Source organism: Lepidothrix coronata, unplaced genomic scaffold (genome assembly GCF_001604755.1).
Source record: "Lepidothrix coronata isolate B3197 unplaced genomic scaffold, Lepidothrix_coronata-1.0 Scaffold283, whole genome shotgun sequence".
In the NCBI taxonomy this organism is placed as follows: Eukaryota; Metazoa; Chordata; class Aves; order Passeriformes; family Pipridae; genus Lepidothrix; species Lepidothrix coronata.
This window is the reverse complement of record NW_016690463.1, coordinates 1-14,965: the sequence shown is the minus strand read 5'-3', so window position 1 is coordinate 14,965 and position 14,965 is coordinate 1. Positions and strand designations below refer to the sequence as shown.

The 14,965-nt window shown below is 47.8% G+C and overlaps 1 protein-coding gene across 8 annotated transcripts in view; it reads left to right on the top strand.

Annotated features, from left to right (window-relative positions):
• SLC4A4 (solute carrier family 4 member 4) overlaps positions 1-14,944 on the top strand; it is a 135,270-nt gene extending 120,326 nt beyond the window's left edge. For 7 of the 8 annotated variants that reach the window (XM_017836766.1, XM_017836762.1, XM_017836764.1 and 4 more), the window contains 9 exons: positions 463-533; positions 752-940; positions 2,012-2,125; positions 2,451-2,612; positions 4,795-4,973; positions 5,888-5,960; positions 9,330-9,398; positions 10,662-10,835; positions 12,779-14,944. In XM_017836766.1, the coding sequence (XP_017692255.1) occupies positions 463-533; positions 752-940; positions 2,012-2,125; positions 2,451-2,612; positions 4,795-4,973; positions 5,888-5,960; positions 9,330-9,398; positions 10,662-10,835; positions 12,779-12,988 (1,241 nt within the window). In that variant the 3' untranslated portion in view covers positions 12,989-14,944. The remainder of the gene's footprint in view (positions 1-462; positions 534-751; positions 941-2,011; positions 2,126-2,450; positions 2,613-4,794; positions 4,974-5,887; positions 5,961-9,329; positions 9,399-10,661; positions 10,836-12,778) is intronic. The other variant, XM_017836768.1, reaches the window with a different exon arrangement.
• Positions 14,945-14,965: the final 21 nt, after the last annotated feature.

The window sequence follows — 14,965 nt, the reverse complement described above, 5'->3', positions numbered from 1 at the left end:
TGTGCTGGACGCTAAAATGCATTTTGCTTTTCTGGATATCTTGGGGGTTGTGCTTACATTTGAAATTAATCATTAGAGTGTTCTGTGGATATTTAGTTTAATCCAGAAATCATTAGAAAAATATTGGAAACCCATCAAATGTTATATTGTCTGTCTGGTTTTCTGGTTTGTGTGGTTTTTCTTTTTCTTTTTTTTTTTTTTTTAACCATGAACTCCAAAAAAACCCTCAGTTAGGTTTGGATTATGTTTCACTTAACCTTTTCTTTCAGTTTTGTGAGTGATTGATGCTTGAAAGCTTTTGAGTCTCTCTGAAACAACACTTGTGACTCACTTTACTGGAGCAAAGAGGTGGCAAACAGCTTGATGGAGTCAAGAAATTACTTATTAATTGGAATTTTCTCTCCTCCCTAGCTGTTTCCTGCATCCTGCTCACCATACACCCTTTTCTCTTCTCTCTTGCAGTTAATAGCTCGTTCTTTAACAGGACAGCGGTGCTGTCAGACAATGAGCTGGTCTATTCCTCCTCTGAAATGGTGAGTTCCCCTTGGGAGGGCACGGATCCCATGGGCTGCAGAGTCTCAGTGGTGAGCTTTGGATCGTGAGAAAGAAGTGGAGCTTGATGGGTCACATCCATTTGTGGGGGACATGTGTGAAGGAAGCTGAGACACAGAGTAATAACTCCTTTTAGTCAGACACCAGCAGGAAAATGGTCTCACCCAAATCATTCTGTGATTCCCTTTTTTTCCTGCAGGACAACACCACCATTGACTGGGCTGCTCTGACAGCCAAAGAGTGCTTGAAATATGGGGGAAAACTTGAGGGCAACAGCTGTGACTATGTCCCTGACATCACCCTCATGTCTTTCATCCTCTTCTTCGGCACTTACACCTGCTCCATGGCCCTCAAGAAATTCAAGACCAGTCGCTATTTTCCCACCACTGTAAGTATCTCCTTTCACCCGAGCAGTCTTCCCGAGGGCAAAGGTCAGCCTTCCTTTTGGAGTAGCTGTCACGCACACGGGGAGGGGTGCTCTGCAGGGAAGCCAGGTTGGACTGGTTGGGATAAAAACATGGAACTGGTTAACCAAGGTATGCCTGGGATTGCTCCCAGCGGTTCTGGAGGGCACAGCTAAGGCACAGAAGAGCCAAGAGGAGCCATAATCTCTCCTGAGAATGTAGCAGGCATTTTAAAGGCGCTGAAGACAACACTTCCAAACCTACAGGCACCTCACAGGTGCATCTGCTTGTTTTGTCCCCTCAGGTGAGGCTCCCACTCCAGGCGTGCGAGCCGGAGCTTTCTGTGTGTGCCAAACCCATGTTTCTCTCTGAGACTTGCCCCATTTTTGGCATTCTGACACACAGGGATTTATCCTGCATGGATGTTTACTGTTCTGCTGTGTTACAATTGAACCTCTCTTACTTTTAATAAAAAGGAAACAAATTCCATCCGGGCTGGAATGCAGCTCAATTTATCTGTAACCATGTGAACCCAAGAAACCAGGAAGGAACAACGGCTCTGGAAAGCTCACACAGTTCCAAACAAGCACAGTGGCTCCTGCACAGTTAAATTTTGGGATCTGACCAGTGGCAGCTTTAAGTTGTCATATTCCAGTGACTTCAGGAGAGCTGCAGTCTTAGGGATTTAGCTGAGAAGCCTGGTTTGTTTTCCTGTCAGCTTAGGTGGACTTATTATTTGAACAGCAAACAACGTAATCCCTGCCAGTCATACAGAGTATCTTATTTGTGGACATTCGTGTCTTCCCATCTCCTAAAGGGAATTTTGTGACTTTCCATTGTGTTGTTTTCATGCTCCCATTTAGGCTTTCAGACAGCACAGTAAAGTACCAAGGCACTTGTAGGCAAATGGCACCAGACATGACAGTGGGCATCTTTGTAGATGAAGGAACGCTGAGTTTGTCTCGCCACAAGGTCTCATGTAGACACTAAAGCGTGGGTGAAGTGGTGTTTTGTGGTGCTCACTCCTGCTGCTATGATACCACCTTCTCTTTCAGGCCCGGAAGCTCATCAGTGACTTTGCCATTATCCTGTCCATTTTGATCTTCTGTGGAATAGATGCCCTGGTTGGTGTGGACACACCAAAACTAATTGTGCCAAGTGAATTCAAGGTATGTCATTGTCAGGCCTGTGGAAGAAGTTCACTTCCCCCTCCACCTGCCCTGTATGGAATGACTTGCCCTCAAAATAGGAACGTAGTTAGTGCTCTGGAAAGGGCTGATTTACTCAGAGGATATCCTTTTTGTTAGCATCATTTGATTGGCTAAATCCTGCCTCCATACTTGGAACCTTTCCTTGTTAGTGGGAAGGATGAAATTGTCACAAACCTCAAGTGTCTCCCTGCAGTCCCATTGCTGGAAGTACACCTGGTTTTGGGATGTCATCACTCCTGTATTGCACCTCCAACAAGAGCTTTCTTTTCCCTGTCCTTCAAAGCCAACCAGTCCCGAGAGGGGTTGGTTTATCCCACCTTTTGGAGGGAACCCCTGGTGGGTGTACCTGGCAGCAGCCATCCCTGCCCTGCTGGTGACCATCCTCATCTTCATGGACCAGCAGATCACCGCCGTCATCGTCAACAGGAAGGAGCACAAGCTCAAGGTGGGTGTGCTTTGTGTCTTGAGCACTTGCAGGGGCTTTTCCTCCTACTACTTTGCTGCCTCACGGACATGAGCCTATTCCCTGTCACTGGCTGCTGTTTTTAAGGAGGAGAAGTTGCTTTGTGGTCGCGGTCACACTGCACAGTGCTGTCAAATGCGAGCAATAAGCTGGAGAGATTTGGGACATACCAAGGGCATAGCCCCAGTTGGATGTTATTTAAAGAAGAGCTGACACGAAACAGCCTAGGATGTAGTTGTGTTTTTAAAATAAACTTTCCAGACTGGTGCTATGCAGTTTTTCGTGCCTGTAGGGTTTTTCCTTTCCCTGCACGGTCAGTTCTATTGAAAAATATTTCACTCCTGTAAAAGAAGACTCTCTCTTCCTGATAATAGAACGTGAGGTGTGACCTGTGGGAGTAAAGACCCCCTCAGAACACAGGTAATAGTGGGTCATTATTCAGATACCTGCAGCTGTAACCTTCATCAGTTACAGGGAGAGTTGCTGGAAATGGGAAGGGAGCTTTTGCTTTGAAAAGGGAGGATGTTTCAACTGACATGGTCACTGTGGACATTAGACAAGTAACGTGATTTAAGGCCATCCTGAGCCAGACCTGGAGAAGACAGTCGGAGTACCAGGCAATGGGAAAGGTTTGTTGTGCACAGTGATGATGGCACACAGATGCTGGCTCATAATTTAAAAAAAAACCCTCAGAACATCTCTGTTTGCCACCTGCATCTGGGCAGATACCTTTGATACTGGGCCCTCATCTTCCTCAGGGCAGGCTGATTGTTGCCATGGTCTCAGTTTTAGGTCTGTGTCCTGCACCTAACTAAGCAGACATAGCATTTTATTAACCACTAGGAGAATATATTCACTGTTCTTCCCCCATGAAAAAGAGGCCCCTCATCTCTGCAGCTTATAAAGCTTATGAACCACAGAACGTGGTTTTGCTGTCAGCCCTGGGTGTACTTTTTTAGTAACAAAGTTATAAACACTCCAGCAAAGTACTGTTAATATAAAAAAATGTATTCCCTGCTTCCCTTTTTACATGTGAGCTCTGTATTTTTTGGAATTGGGGCTTCTCAAGTCCCATCCTGTTGCTTTGAACCAAAAAACACCTCTGCACATAAGATTTACTGTAAAAAAAAAAAAAAAGGTCAGGTTTTTTTCTGCTCATCCCTTGCTAAAGCCTTGGCAGGGTGTCACAGGGTGCCTGTCCCAGTACCACCAGCCAGCCAAGGTAAGCAGTGCACGTGTGAGGAAAACAGTGAGGACTATTCAAGAGGAGCTGGGTTGCTTTCCCTCCTGGGTCATCCTAGGTCTGGATTGGGGTTTTTTCCAATAAAATCAAACAGGATTAAAAAAGAAGGCTAATCTGTTTTAAAATAGCACACCTCAGAGGTCTGTCTGGTGTTTTTCTGAAAGTCCCTTTCTTTGGTGGCTCTTTTGTTTCTTCACTTCTTCTCTTGGCACTTGTGACCGCTGGATTTCCTGTGTTAGTTCATGAAAGGATTTAAAAAATAGAGGGTCAGGGGTCTTTGAAAAGGAGTCAGGAATGAGGGCAACTTTTTCCTTTGGATAGGGAATGAGCCTTCAGCTGTTCTTGTTGCATTCCATAAAAGGAACTTAGGATTGGGTGTTGAGGGAGTTGCTTCCAGCACCAGGCACCATCTGCAGGGCCCAGACCCATTGGGAAGTCCTGACTAGAAGATCCTGCAGTTGCTGAACATGAGTTCAGACCTCACTCTGAGACAGCCAGTGGCACATGTTACCTTTAGGCAGGCACCATATGTCTGTAAGGTGGCTTTCTTCCTTAGGTCATCACACTGCAAGTTGTTGTTCAACAGCTGCTTAAAACTAAAATTAGGCTTTGGGCTGTTTTTTTAAAGGGTGGTTTGAGTGTTTAAAGCTCTGTGTGCATCCAAGCATCACTTACAAGGATGTGAGATGACGTGGGGCACAACCCATCTCTCTCTTTCTCTCAATCTCTCTCTCTCTCTATCTGTATATTTATTTTGAAAGCTTGCTTATGCTGTTCACAAGATCCAGTGTATATTTGGTGTTCGGCTCTGTTTGCCAAAAGAAATTGTAGAAGGAAATGCCACCTGTCCAGTGTGCCTGTGCCCCGCTCCGTAGGCATTTGGAATAATTCAGCTGAAGGTTGTTTGTCTCCCTTTCACAGAAAGGTGCTGGATATCATCTGGATTTGTTCTGGGTGGCCATTCTGATGATCGTCTGCTCCTTCATGGGGCTGCCCTGGTATGTGGCTGCTACCGTCATCTCCATCGCTCACATCGACAGCTTGAAGATGGAGACGGAGACTTCAGCCCCTGGAGAACAGCCCAAGTTTTTGGGAGTGAGGTATGTCCAACCACAAAGGCCTTAATTACTGTGTTTGCCTGTAAAATCCTTTTGTACAAAGAATTTTGTGCTGCTCTCTCCCTGTTTCCAAAGCCAGCCGTGAGATTCAGCAGCACAGGTCTCTGGCGATTCCTTGGGCAAACCCCAGGTGTGACTCCTCAGAAGTTTTTTTAGCCAGATCAGATGCAGTTTTCCAGTGTTAAAGAAGATAAATTACCTGCAGATTTCTTTATCCATGGAAATGAGGCATTCCTTAGCAAATGTAATGGTCAGACATGCAAACCTGTTCTGCCTAGAGCAGTCAGCTCTACTTAATGGAGTTATTTTTTCTGTGTTTGGTTGCCTTAATTAAGTGGTCTGAAGTGCTTCCGATGGGAGCACTCCTGGAAATCAGGCTGCTTGTTTAGGCAACTAAATAGAAACTTAATGGCCTGACTTAGAGTGCTCAGAAATATTAGTGGCCAAGCTTTTTTGGAAGTGGGAAGCCCTGTGGGCGCTGATGAAGGCACATGTTCAGCACCTTGTGAAGGTCTCAACCATTTTTCCAAGCTGCTGGAGTGCTCTGAGCAGGACTCACAATATGTGACTGATCTAAGGGTGGAGAGCTAATGATTTTTTCCCTGTCTAAGTACGGCTGTGTGGGGAATTTGGAGTGCTGGTTAATGGTCTGTAATGTTTAACATGCAAACACACCCCTCCTCACTCAGTAGCAGTGCTGTGTTGACCCCAAACAGCATAAAGAAACCGATCTGGGGTTTGAAAACAGAGCTGTGCAGGGCTTGGTCAGGATCCAGCCACCTGTCTGATGCTGTAGGCTGAAAAACGTGGCTGCAAAAGTGAGTTTTTGGGCTTTATGTTGTGTAATCAGAATATAAAACCAAAGCTATGGTCCTCACCCAGTGATGTTGTTTCAGGGAGCAGAGAGTCACTGGAGTCATTGTTTTCATCCTGACCGGGGTGTCTGTCTTCATGGCTCCCATCCTAAAGGTAAGGATGGTTAACAGTTCTTTGGAAGCTTAAATCCAAACCTTTTGGAAGGCAAACCCACCATGATTGTAGTGTGCTGCAATAGTGAACGAAGTTCAGGGCTGGGAGTCTTGGGCGCTGTGATTTTTTTTCATTTTAAGATTATTCTTCCATGTTTGCATAAAGTTAAGTTTCCTTTTCTTTTATGGTTCCTTTTGTACCTTTGCCATGCCTGCATTTTATGGAAAACGAATCACGGATAAAGCTCAAGAGTATGGAAAACATGTTTCTGGAGGAAGTAGTGTAATTAAATGGCATTCCTTCATCTCCTGAATCTTTTTTTCCTGTGAGTTTAGCCAAGACTCTGGACAGATGTGCTGCTCGTGGATCTAGGTAGGTTGCTATTTTCCAAGACCAGAAATGCGTTGGCACGTAGCCACAGAGAAATGCATCCTTAGTGGATCATCAGATCGTAGAAGGGAACTGGAAAACCTGCTTATCCCTGTCTTGTGGAGGACACAGCCTACTCTGGGAATGGTGATGGAAGCAGTGCCAAGCACAGACATGCAGTCCAGTGGTAGATGTCAGCTGCAGGTGTCCTTCTTCATGGATCCCAAGGCCGATGGTAGAAGCAGAACATGTCAAATCAGTGGCACCGTGCACTGTAACTCCGGGATGGAGCAGATGGGTGTCTGGAGGAGCATTTGGAGGAGGCAGAGGAGTTTTTGGAAGCCACAGGGGCTGCGAGGCACAGTGAGATGTGAGCCTGAGGGGAGGAGGCAGGCAGGGAGCAGCAGTGCTGCCTGTGGAGAGAGTGGAGACAGTGGCTTTCCAAAGCCAGCATGTTTCTCTTCTTCATTTCTAAGGTTGTTTGTACGGCTCGAATTTTGATGTCTTGGTAACAGTTTCCGCCTCTGCACAAACAGGCACTTCCGTGCCCTTAATTTAATGCCTGATTGTGATAATCCTGTTTGTTAGTCCATGTGACCTTTCCCTGCAAGATCCCTCTTCCTCTGTTCCACTGGGGTCTATTATTTCCCCTGTTATTGCTTCAGTCATTAGTTCTTTGCTGTGCTTCCCCTAAGACAGCGTGTGGGGAAGATCCTCGCGGGAGGACGCCTGAGGATAAATCGGCACGCTCCCGGCCCACGTGCCAGCGGGAAGGACCTGGCAGCATTTCAGGACCTTTAGCAAATTCCAGTGGCAGGGTCCTGCTGGAGGGAGCTGCTCTGCTAAATGCATTGCAGAACATTTCAGTCTTCTCCTGCCAGCGGCGAGTTGAACGCTGACGATCCCGAATTCAATAAACCAGGCAATGCATGGAATAATCCCAGCTTTGTTTTCTGGGGGTTTTGTGGTGATTGTGCTGGTTTTGGATGTCACTGGTGTTTCTGCTCAACTGTGGCAGATCTCCACAGAAACATCCTCGGCCCTGCTGAGAGAGTGACAGGGACTTTCCTATAAATACAGTTTTAATCCCCTTGGCCCACAGCAGGTTTGGTCGGAGTGCTGAAGCCAGCAACCCCATCACTGGGGAAGACTTTGCCAAGAGAAAGTCTTCCAAAATGACAGCACCGCTTGCTGCTCTGCAGGATAATGTACTGAGGTTTCACCTCGGGAGGATCTACGGGATTAATCATCGTGGAATGGAGAAATAATATTTGGGCATTTTTCTTATGTTTAAAAAAAACCCACAGAAATAAATAAAAGGGGAGGAGAGCAGTGAAAATGAGCTAGAAAGCTGAACTCTGATTTCTGGAGATGTTGCCTTAACTTGTCTCATCCCCTCAGATCCAGTGAGGGCTTTGAATCCTGTGGTCCCCCACAGCTTTGTGAAGCACACAGTGGGTCCCCACCCCACCCCACCCCACCCACAGTGGTGATGGCAGACCCCCACTGTGGAGAAAACATTTGCCCTTTTAATGGGCATTACCAACACGGCTCTCCAGAGGAAGGAAATAAATCCAAGAGAAGGATGAGTTAGCAATCAAGAAGCGTGCAGGAGCTGATAGGGAATGAGACTCGGGAAGGAAGAAAAAATGTAGGCAGGAAAACTTTGAATGGCACGTGGCCAGGTGACTTAGATGCTCATGTGCCCCCAGGGAAATACTTGTAGGAAATGATGAATAAGGTGGTGGGGAATACGCTGAAACACTGGATAGCTGCCCTGTTATTTGCCTCTTTCATGAGCTCTGTGCAGAGGCTGGAAGGGGAGTGTTCCCAGCACAGGAGTTCTGGGAACAGCGGGCGCTGTGGCTGTGCTGCGGCTGCCGTTCAGTGGCAGCCACCTGGAACTGCATGAGGGCTGTCCCTTGGAGCTCGTTCCATCCCCCTTGGGCTCCAGTAAATCCCACAAAGGCCGTTATTCAGCTCCTGCCTGTGGTTTGTTCCAAGCATCCCCGTTCCCGTCACGCCAGGCTGGCCGCACAGTTCTGCTGGGGGGGACAGAGACTCGTTCTGAGGAGCGTGTGTGGTGTTCCTCACTCCCACAGGAAGTGGTGGATGGAGGAATGGGTGGCACTTAGCACTCGAGGGAGCAGAAAGTGATGTTTGAAAGGACAGATCCTGGCAGTGGAGAAGGGAACTCTCAGTCCTGTATTTGGGATTAGTTAGGGATTAATGTGTGTGAGAGATGGAGCGGGCAGAGATTGGGTTGGCATGACTGTCGTCGCTGAGGTGGGGCTCCAGAGAAGAGCCTTTCTGCATGGATTTGCCTGACTTACTGAGCTGGATGTGGAATCACAGGATTGTTTCAGTTGGAAAAGCCCTCTAAGATCACCCAGTCCAACCAGCACTGCCAAGCCCACCACTAAACCCTGTCCCCAGCTTTTAAATTCCTCCAGGAATACTGACTCCACCGCTTGACAACCCTTTCCATGAAGAGGTTTCTCCTAATATCCAGTCTAAACCTCCCCTGGCACAACATTTCCACTCGTTCTGTCACTTGCTACCTGGGAAAACAGGATATACCTCAAACCGCAGGATCACTCTGCCTTTTCTTCTTCTCTGCCTTCTGCTTCCAGTCTCATCACAAAGCCAGAGGTGAAAGGCAGTTTGCAGCTCATTGGAGCATGTTTCCCCACGTCCTCCTTAACTCGCTGACTGCCTGCCGTCATTCCCTGTGGTTCTTGGCCAGACGTCCAAGTCCTGGTCAAGTGGGGGAGTGCGATTGCACAAATGTCCTTGTGTCTCTCAGAACACAGCAGAAGGATCTATTTATTTGGCTTTGTTTTGCTTGATTATTTATATGGCTTTGTTTTTCCATGTTGTCCACTCATAGAGGCAGTTGGAGTTGATCACAGGCTGGGACTGACATCCCACCGCGTGTTGACCGTGCACTGTGTACAGGGAGGGTTGTTCACCTGGTTTCTCCTGCTCTTCCTCCCGCAGTTCATTCCCATGCCTGTGCTCTACGGTGTCTTCCTCTACATGGGTGTCGCGTCCCTCAACGGCGTGCAGGTGAGTCCCTCCAACATCACGGACAAGGTAGCAGTCATTAACCAGCACAGGGGCTCTCCCACAGCCCTCCAGCTTTTCACTTCTCCTTCACTGCCTCACCTTCCTTCCCAAGAAACCCAGGGAGGGTGGCAGCTGTCACAGCCATTGCACAACCTGGGTGTCCTGAGGTGAAGACCGAGGGAGAGCAGCCAAGTCTGCGCCAGGGGGTGGGTGCTTTGTGAAGACCCAGGTCCATCCTGGGCCTTGGAGCAACCTGGTCTAGTGAAAGGTGTCCCTGCCTGTGGCAGGGGGATTGGAACAAGATGGTCCTTAAGATCCCTTCCAACCCAGACCGTTCCAGGGTTCCACAGGCTTCCTCCCCAGCTCAGGCTCGCTCCCAGGGTGGTTCGGGTCCTCTGCCACAGACTGAAGGCAAACAAGGAGGATGATTTATGGCAGTGGGGTTATTCTGCAATGCTAACGAGCAGGAACATTGTTCTCTGGGGAGGGGAAGCCAAGCCCCTCTCTTTGTCATTGAGGAAATCTTACGTAAGGAGCCGTTCTCATGGCCAGCGCCTGTAGCTGGCCCAAGGAGGCTGGAAGTGGTTTTGTTGCTTTCTGGCACCCTGTTAAATATGGCCTTTCTTTTACTGCTGGGTTGTGCCCTAAGGGGAGGGGACTGCCTGTTCTGTGAGCTCCAGGAGAATTCCCTCGGGGGTTCTGCAAAACAGCCCCAGGTTCCATTCACTGGTGCAGGATCCGTCTGGTCCTGGCAGTGGGCAGCGAGCCCACCTCGGGCAGGGGACAACGCGGGGATTGTCCTGTTGGCCCTGGGGCTGGCTCTCCCGGAGGGGATTTCCCCTGCTCCTGGCCCAGGTGATCGGGGGACTGGGCAGATTGTTTCCCACTAATCAAATGTGTTTTTCACTGCATGAGAAATCCCCATTTTGGTTTAACTCCAAGTCCATCCGGTCCAGCACAGGGCAAAGTGGCACTGCTGGGAAAGCTGCCCGTCTTCCTCGCTCTTCGGCGAGGTGCTGCTCTGTTCTCTGGCAGTGTGGTGTCTGCCCTCTCCTCTGCTGACCTCTGCTCCTGATTTATTTGGAGAGAAGAAAAGCACTGTTCCTAAATGCTGAATGTCTTTACTTGGCAGCACCGGGGCAGGGGAGGGCAGCAGAAGTGCCCCAGAGTGTGATGCTGACCCTGGTTTGGCCATTCCTCTTGTTTTCTCTCTTTTTTGTGCATCCTGCATTTCATTTCACTGTCCCTTTCTTTTTTTTGCAGTTCATGGATCGTCTGAAGCTGCTCTTGATGCCTCTAAAACACCAGCCTGACTTTATCTACCTGCGCCACGTCCCTCTGCGCAGGGTCCACCTCTTCACCTTCCTGCAGGTGGTGTGCCTGGCCCTCCTCTGGATCCTCAAATCCACCGTGGCTGCTATCATATTCCCTGTCATGGTAGGTGATGCCCTCCATCACATCTGTCCCTCCCTCCCTTCTCCCTCACATCCCTCCCTTTCACAGCCTGCACCTTCCGCAGTCATTCCCTCCCATAAATGGGTAAATCCAACCTCTCCCTGCCAAATCCCTGGCTCAGGGCTCTGCTCATGGGACTGGTGTAGGACTGCATGGGGTCAGTGTGGCCGTGCCTGCCTTTACATAAATCCTCTGGAGGAAAACGAGCCTGGAAAGTTAATTTTTTCCCAGAAAGGTGTAGTTAGTGTTGACCGTTCCTGGCTGCCAAGGTTAGATTTGCCATGGTTTCTCCTTGAGCTGCATGAACCAAGGAGAGGAGCAGTTTTCCTGTTTTAGTCCACACTAATTACTGGATACAAAATGTCTCCCTGGCTTTTAAATAGCACAAATTGACAAAACCAAGAAGGAGACTCAGTGCTAAGAGGGGTGCCAGAGGGAGGGAAAGGATTAGAGGAAAAAAAGAAATGTCACTTTTCCTTGAACTTGAGTAAAAAGACCCTAATGTTTTTTCACATCAGAGGGTGATTATTCAGATCATTACTGGAGCTACAGACACAGGCGCTCTCTGGCTTGGAGATAGGTCAGACTGATGCAAAGGCAAAGCTTTATGAAACTCCTGAGTAAATTTGGACCCCCCCAGGTCACCTGATTTCAGGTTTATGGACAAGTAAAATCTCGGTTGTGTGGGCAGGTCCTTGCAGTGCTTATTTAAGGGACAGAAGGAGGGAGGGCAGAACCCAGATCAAGGACAAGCTGGTGAAATGAGAAAAGATGATGCAAGTAAAAAAATCCTCCAAATGTTACTTCTGGGACACATGCTTCTGTAAAAGGCGTTAAAAATCAGCAGTTCCCACTCTTCCCGTTCCATCGCTTTTCCATGTCTGTCTTGTGCTGCTGTTGGAAGCTGAATCTAAAATCTCTTTGCCCATAATAGAATCTGAGTGAAGCCCAGGTCTGCCAGACTTTGTTACAATAGTGCAAACTCAGGGAAGGCACAGCCACAGCTCTGATGGAGCTGGATATGATGGCAAAACCTCACTTAGCTGCACTCAGGAACCGAATTACTGTTAACTCCCAATTTGTGAGGATCCAGACAGTAGCCAACTCCCTGTTTATTTGGAGGAAAGGCATTTCAACATGGCAGTAATTCATAGTGGGATGATCACGGGTGTCTGCGTGGCATCTTTCCACCCCCTGAGTAATTCCTCACGTCTGTAATCGCGTCTTAAGTTATGCAAGTCAAAGCTTGAGATCCTTTCCTGGGAATTGTTTGTGCTGTTGATCACCATTGGTTGGCACAAACTTTTCCTTAAAGGCAGCCTGTTGGGAATGGGTTACAGCTTCCAGCCTGTCCATGTACCCCTTGGCAAAGCCTGTGTGGGATCTGATGGGGGTGTCAGACCCAGCGTCCGTGTAAACACCCATTTGAGACACATCCCTTCCTTTTTTCCCAATGCCTTCGATTGCAGTGTTGCACAGAACAAGCTTCTCCTCCAGTTCCCTGCAGCCATAATTTGAGTAAACTTTATTCTGCAAACTCTGGGGGCACAGATTGGCCCTTGTCTGATTTCTAAACAGCCCTTGCATCTGGGGAAGTGGTGAGAAGTAAGGCCAAGTTTTATTACTCAGGCTGCCCTGCAAACCTGCCTCCAAAAGTAAATGAAAACGCTCATTTTTTGTCTCTTTATTTTATTTATAATACAGGAGTATTGAGTGACTACATACTGTTTTGTGTCCATTGTTTATTCTGATGTTAAGCAGTCACAGCTCAGCCTCTGCAGTTGACAGATGTGTCCCAGGTGTTCACCACCTTATCTGTATGTTCATTTGCAGCCAGAATTCAAGTGGCTTAGAAGCAGCATTGAGAGGAAAGTGTTCCCAGTGAAAGGTAAAATGTGACTGGGAATCCCTCTCTGCCTTTGCAGATCCTGGCCCTGGTAGCAGTCAGAAAAGCCATGGACTACCTCTTCTCCCAGCATGACTTAAGCTTTCTTGACGACGTCATTCCAGAAAAGGACAAGAAGAAAAAAGAGGATGAGAAGAAGAAGAAAAAGAAGAAGGGCAGTATGGACAGTGACAATGATGATGTAAGGAGCTTTCTGCTCTTGTCACATTCCTCCTTCCTAGCTACCTAACCCCGGGCACAGTCCGTGCCCCTGCCCAGTGCCCTCTCGGAGCTGACAGCTCAGTCTTTTGCTGCTGCAGCAAACGGACCCCAAAGAAAACTTCTTTCCTACGTTGCCTTCCCTTTTCCAACCTGTGGTGGGTGGTTTGTGCATTGCCAGGAATGAGATCACACTTGCCAAGAGCAGTAGGTACCTGCTGGGATGTCATGCCCCTTGCTAGAATGCCTCTCATCACCCTGCCTCCTCCAGCTTCCCTCCTCCACCTTTCTCCCCATCGTTGTCTCTTACATTTTAGGAGGAGAATGCTTTTCACCAGCACCTTTGGTCCTTCTGGTTTTCTTTTTTTATTTTTTTATTCTTTTTTTTAAATTTTTGTAATGGTTCTTTTTTTTTTGAAAGCCCAAAAAAGATGTGACTGCTTTCTGTTGGTAATACTCATCATTTAAATATTTCCTGAGCATCCATGCCCTCTGCTGTACACTCTGGACCTACCTCAGGTTGCAGCATATCCTGAAATAGCAAAAAGTGACCTGACTAGACAAGACCCACGTGCCTTTGACTCTTCTGTTTCTTACTGTATATATCAGAAGAAGAAATATAGTCCTGGTGCCTTCAAATGTTAATGTGATCCTGCTCAGGTCTAACTCAAATCCTTTAAACTTATACTGAAGTGCTAAATACACTCCACGGAGAGTCCAAAGCACGACATCAGCACTTCTGCTCGTGTATCCACCCAGGGTCCATGAAGAAGGGCTTTCCCTGGGACGTAGGGAGAGGTAAGGTCCCCTGAAGCTGGAAAAGAATCCCGTTTTGTCACGGCAGGAGAAACAGCTGGGAGAATTGGCTCTTACTTCAGACAGCAAGCTCCCCTGTCCCGTCGTTCCTCCAGTTCCCAGGGTGAGGGTTTCCATCAGCACCTAAATTTGTGCAAACCAAAATGAGATTAAAAGAGGCCCTGCTGAGTAATCAGCAAAGGTTTGATTCTATCCCCTCCTCTTGACTGGTGTGCAACCAGCAGCTCCAGCCATGGCTCCCCTCTGTCCTGTATGTTTTAAGCTATCTCCTCTCTTCCCAGGCTTTTCCTGAATTCCAGGTACAGTAATTAATCTAGTGAGTAAGAGATTTTATGCAAAATGTTGGTTCTTAACTCTTGTTGGGTTTTTTTCAGCGCTTGCTTTTACCAGCTTCCTGAATGTACAGCTCTGGGCATTACTGGTTGGATTACTTTCCTTCTTTCCCTTCCAGAAATATCCACCCACAGGGTTAATCCTGTGGGATTTGGGGGGCAATTCACAGGTCTGAGTTCAGCCAAGGGAACTGCTGGGCGTTGCTAATGCTTTATTTGAGTTATGCTTGTCCCTCAGCCTCATAAAAGTAGTCCCAAGGAAACATCTTGCTGTTGGGAGTATGAAATAAGGCACTCGATGTCAGTTATGTTAAAAAATAACTTAAAATAAGAATAATAATCGAAGGAGAGCAATTCTCTGGCCTCCCTAGTGTTTTCCTGCCCTGACTGGAAGGTCTCCTCCCTCCACCCTGGCACTGTGGGTCTGGTTCTCTCCAGGAACAAAGATGTCCCAATGTTTCTTGCAAATCCCACCTTCCTGCCTTTGCCAAGTTAGGCAATATCAGCCTTTCCTTGGCTATGAGAAGTTCCCTTTATTTTTAAAAAAGCAGAATAATTCCAAGTACCATCTGCTAAGCATAAGCAGGTGGGTGACAGAAGGCAGTGGGGTGTAAGCCCTGCTGGTACCCCAGCTTTTCCCTTTGCCTCTTCCTGACCTGGTTGCTGTTTGTCCTGCCAGGCCAGGGATCCTGAATCCTTCCAAGAGTCCTGGACTTGATGAACTAGAGGTGTAACTGAGGCTGGGTTTTACCCAAATTAAAGAGAGGTCGCTGAGCCAGCCCAGCATATGGAACCTCTGCCCTCACAGAGCAAGTGGGAACAACTAAGGGGTTTTACAGAAATGCCAGTAGGATAAAGGG